This window comes from Cupressus sempervirens, chromosome 10, assembly GCF_028749045.1.
Source record: "Cupressus sempervirens isolate cs-2001-9-10 chromosome 10, ASM2874904v1, whole genome shotgun sequence".
Taxonomy (NCBI): Eukaryota; Viridiplantae; Streptophyta; class Pinopsida; order Cupressales; family Cupressaceae; genus Cupressus; species Cupressus sempervirens.
This window is the reverse complement of record NC_143127.1, coordinates 38,171,177-38,175,599: the sequence shown is the minus strand read 5'-3', so window position 1 is coordinate 38,175,599 and position 4,423 is coordinate 38,171,177. Positions and strand designations below refer to the sequence as shown.

The following is a 4,423-nucleotide window of genomic DNA, read 5'->3' as shown; positions in this document are numbered from 1 at the left end:
TATTGAAATCTCTTCCTTTCAAGAATGACAAATCGACTACTATGCACTGAAACACTCCACAAATAAGAAAATATTATTTGTAAAGGAAAAAATAGAAGCACTAACAAATCTACTGTCCTTTATGAAATTTATTTATCTTTGAACATCCCTATCCCTAATTTAATTTGTGTTTCTCTTAGATTATGCTTGGACAAAGGTATTCTCCCCTAACAATAGTCATAGGTCTATAAAATGTTCTTGAGGTTCATTGATCGAGATAAATTTATAATTCTGATTATAAGACGAATAAATACAATGAATTATGAATGCTTGAATTACGTATAGATGAAGGAAAGGGCTTTCCAGATTCTCGCTGTAGATGGTGAATTAAAAAAAATAGCGCTGAAATGATAAAGGCGAAATATTAGCGGGTCCAGATTTGGTCGGGAAGGCGGTGGAAGCTGAGCTCTCCCCACTCCACAGTGCACACATCTCATCTTATCTCAGCCGTACGATATATCGTACGCTGCATCTGCCCACATCTCATCTCATCTCATTATATTATCATTATCTGTTATTTCCCTGGATCACACTAGGGTTTGCTTACTCAGATTCTTTTCTTTTTCATTCGCTCTCAGTTTGAAATAGACCCATCTCCAGGAGCATATCCCCTATTAACATAATATTCATACTTTTTTCTACATTTTGATCAGGTAAAGATTCGGAAGACATTCTCCACACTGCGAGGTATGATTTGGATCCTCTTCAGAATAGATAATTGGGGATTTCTTGTTCTTCTAGTTTTAATTTTAGGCTTCCGCCGCTTTTTCAAGCTGAAATATGTATTTAGAATGCTTTATATTTGATTGACTTTTGTTGGTTCACTGCGATGTATGCTGTGGATGTTTTTTTCCTTTGTCGCGAGATTAAAAAAATGTTGGTTTTGCCGGTTTGTGCACATCAAAATTCGATTTTGTTTATAAAAAGTTTATATGTTGTACCTCAGGATTTAGTAATGTGTGGTAGACGCAATGTTTTGTGAACTTTAGGGTAAATTTGGTGCTATGCACCTGAAACATTTTTTTTGAGTAGGGTGGGATTTCAGGTATTCGAAGTCATTGTTTTGAGGCTTAGTCTTCATTTTTAGCTGGCAATAATCCAAAATTAGGGCTGTGGGTCTTAGGTTGATCAGTTTCATTTCAATTAATATTGTGCATTATGCAACTACAAAATTGGGGCTTAAACGGCCCAGGGCTCTAGGGTTTCAGATGAAGGTTTGGGTTTGATGCAACTTCGTAATTTTTGAGATTCAGATTTTGCCTTTTGAAACAAATATAGGGACTTCGTAGGTTTCAGGACTTGTTTTCTGGTGAGTGCTTCTCGACCTTGGCTTTTTTGAAAACAAATCTTTTCACAATGACGTTGATTCATTACACTCTGAATCACAGACTCGGTTGTTAGCTTTTCTGGTCTGTTTAAGCTTTAGGGAGGAGCTTTGCCAGTGGACTTTGTTTTATTGATTTTATTCTCAATCTACGAATTAATTTAGGATGCAGTAAAAAGAGGGTAGCGACTATTGATACGGTATCGGCTTTTCATCAATCATTTATTTTTGGTGGCGTGTGTCATCTGAATGCAGATCGATTGAAGAAATTGTGGGGTTTTTACAGTCATGGAGGAGCTGGATTCAAAGAAAGAGCGATTGCAGAAGGCATTTGTGGATCTAGATGAGCACAGAGAAACTTTAACTAAGTGTACAATTCAATGGAAGGAATTAGAGGAGCATTTTGCTTCACTTGAGATGAATGTTCAGAAGAAGCTCGAGGATTTGGAAGAGAGAGAAAAAGCTTTTGAGGTCAAGACAAAGGAAGCCCAAGACGTTTTGGATAAACGTGAGCAGTCTATTGCTGCCAAAGAGCAGGCCTCATTAGCTCGTGTCCAGGAACAGAAGGACGCTGCCCTTGCTGCAATTTTTGAAGAGCGACAGAAATTGAAGGAAGAGAAATTGAAGGAAGAGTTATGTGATGGAGCTGAAAAGCAGACTACAGATGAAGATGGTAAAAAACAATCAGACAAAGAAAAAGCAAATGGTCGTGTAAACCCAGATGCTCCATCTGCTGATGATAGAACAGAGGTTAATAACAATAAAGAGGCTGGGTCTAGTACCAAATCGAAATCAGAGGCTAAAGCACAGGCTCAGGTTCGCTCTGAGTTGAAAACCTTGTGTGAATCAATGGATTCTATGGGCCTTGTTAAGTACATTGTGGAGCATAGAAAAGATGCAGCTGGACTCCGAAGCGAGGTTCCCTCTTCATTAAATTCTGCCATCGACCCATCAAGGTTAGTATTGGAATCCTTGGAGGGCTTTTATCCACCTGAACCGAAGTTACCTGGTAACCAAGGAGATAAAAAGGAGTCTGGGCTTCCAGCACAACGACGTGCCTGTATATTATTGTTGGAATCCCTTGTTACTATTCTGGCAGATCCTGTTTTGGGTGTTGAACATCCAGTTGTGCCCTCAAATATAAAGGAGCAAGCAAAAAGGATTGCGGATGAATGGAAGTCTAAGATAGACCTTGAGGGAGATGCTGCCAATGGAAATTCTTTGGAGGCTCAAGCATTTTTGCAGCTTTTGGCGACTTTTGGAATAGCATCAGAGTTTAACCAGGATGATCTTTGCAAGCTTGTTCTTGCAGTTGCACGGCGGCGGCAGACTCCTGAACTCTGTCGTTCCCTTGGACTTGCATCAAAAATGCCAGGTTGGTTGATGATATCCTTTAAGATTGGCCAGAACAGCAATATCATTGGTCTTTCCCTCCTTTGGTAGCATGATTTTTGCCATCTCTTCAGTATGTAGCACATATTTGATTCTTTTTGTCTTTTAACCACTTTAAAAATCTGAATTCCTTGCGTTATATCTACTTGGCTTGTATTTTTCTGGCCCAACCATTGGATTTTTTTTTGGGAAATTACCTCTTTTAGGTAGTTTTATTATAGACACAGGTTGTGTGAAAGCTTGAACTTGACAAGCTTGGTGGTTATATTTCTACTACTGACTACACTATAGTTCTTGGTACAGTCATTGAAGTCTCAACTCTCTACTATTGTCATGCTGGTTTTCTGCATTATGGATTATTTAAAAATATCAGAAAGAACTCTAATTTGGTTAGAAGAATAACCTGAGTGGGGAGAGTTTTATAATTTCCGTTGTCGTACATTATATGAAGGGGCTTTTTAGTTGAAGTTGATCATTGCTACCACTTAAGACTCATGCTGAGAAATTGTTTTGCAGGCTCAGGGGTTTTTGTTCTCTATTTTTTCAGCACTTCTCATTCCACATACATCACCTTTTGAGACTTATGACACATATTAAACTGTTTAATGCAGATCTTGTGGAAACCCTAGTCAACAGCGGAAAGCAAATTGAAGCAGTTAATTTTTCTTTTGCATTTGATTTGACAGAAAAGTTCCCACCTGTTCCTTTGTTGAAGGAATATCTGAAGGATGCCAAAAAAGCCTCCCAGGCAAGTATAAAAAGTGGGAATAACTCTACCGCTGCACAGGTATGTTTTGTCTTTGTTGCTATACGATAGAAGCTATACTATTAAATATATTGTTTTTGATTTGTCCTTTTTACTAATATAATCACATGTCACTGCAGAATGAAGCAAACACGAAGGAGCTTTCAGCTTATAGGGCGGTAATCAAGTGCATTGAGGAACACAAACTTGAATCTCAGTACTCACCTGACAGCCTTCAAAAACGTGTAGCTCAGCTAGAGAAAGCCAAGGCAGACAGGAAAAGGTCTGCAGGTGCTGTTAAGTCTCAGCCTAAACGCCCTCGTGCTAATGGAGGAAATGTTGGTGCTTATGTGGCTCCTCCTCTAAGTGCAGCTGAAAGATCTCCAGCTTTGTATGCTGCATCTAACACTGCAGACAGGGGCTTCTATAGACCCATGGATAGAGTCCAGTATTCTGGTGCAGCCCCAGGTGTTGCATCCTACAACCTACAAGGTCAGAGTCCTTATGACAGAGCAGGCCAAGGAATCTACAGTTCAGCCTATGGCATTGGAAATAGGAGTCCGGTTTCTCTCTCAAGGTCTTACATGTATCCCTCAGATAATATGGGTCCTTCCTTGTTGGGCACCGGTTCTTACAATTCCTCTACTAACTATAGCCATCATTTTGGCAGTGGCCTGCCTCCTCCCCCTTCAGCTTACCAGTCTTCATTTATCCATTAGGTAGCTTTGCTTTTTTATCTTTTTGGAAAGCAGGCTATGAATTAATGTTCTCAAAAACCTTTAGCTTATGGAAGATAAATTCCAATGCCACATACCCGTAAGAATCAATAATGAATTTCAGCTTTTAAGTGAGTTCATTCCAACGAATGAAATTTTGTTTAGAAAAATGTTTGCATTATGAAGGATCTGAACAGTATTTTATTA

The 4,423-nt window shown here is 39.1% G+C and overlaps 1 protein-coding gene across 2 annotated transcripts; it reads left to right on the top strand.

Moving 5' to 3' along the window:
* The first annotated feature begins 246 nt into the window (after positions 1-246).
* LOC149532452 (FRIGIDA-like protein 4a) lies at positions 247-4,423 on the top strand. Of its 2 annotated transcripts, XM_089803895.1 has the most exons (5): positions 247-500; positions 693-726; positions 1,619-2,738; positions 3,367-3,542; positions 3,641-4,423. In XM_089803895.1, exons 3-5 carry the CDS (start codon positions 1,652-1,654, stop codon positions 4,217-4,219), a joined length of 1,842 nt encoding a protein of 613 aa, XP_089660021.1. In that variant the 5' UTR covers positions 247-500; positions 693-726; positions 1,619-1,651; the 3' UTR covers positions 4,220-4,423. The 2 variants fall into 2 exon arrangements, with proteins under 2 accessions (XP_089660021.1, XP_089660020.1); XM_089803894.1 differs by lacking the exon at positions 247-500 and having other exon boundaries at positions 569-726.

What these genes read in the sequence shown, in the direction of transcription:
- LOC149532452 (XM_089803895.1), top strand. Translation starts at nt 1,652, where the DNA reads ATGGAGGAGCTGGATTCAAAGAAAGAGCGATTGCAGAAGGCATTTGTG. An exon ending in ACTTGCATCAAAAATGCCAG is followed by an intron (nt 2,739 to 3,366) that starts GTTGGTTGATGA and finishes TGTTTAATGCAG; the next exon opens with ATCTTGTGGAAACCCTAGTC. An exon ending in ATAACTCTACCGCTGCACAG is followed by an intron (nt 3,543 to 3,640) that starts GTATGTTTTGTC and finishes ATGTCACTGCAG; the next exon opens with AATGAAGCAAACACGAAGGA.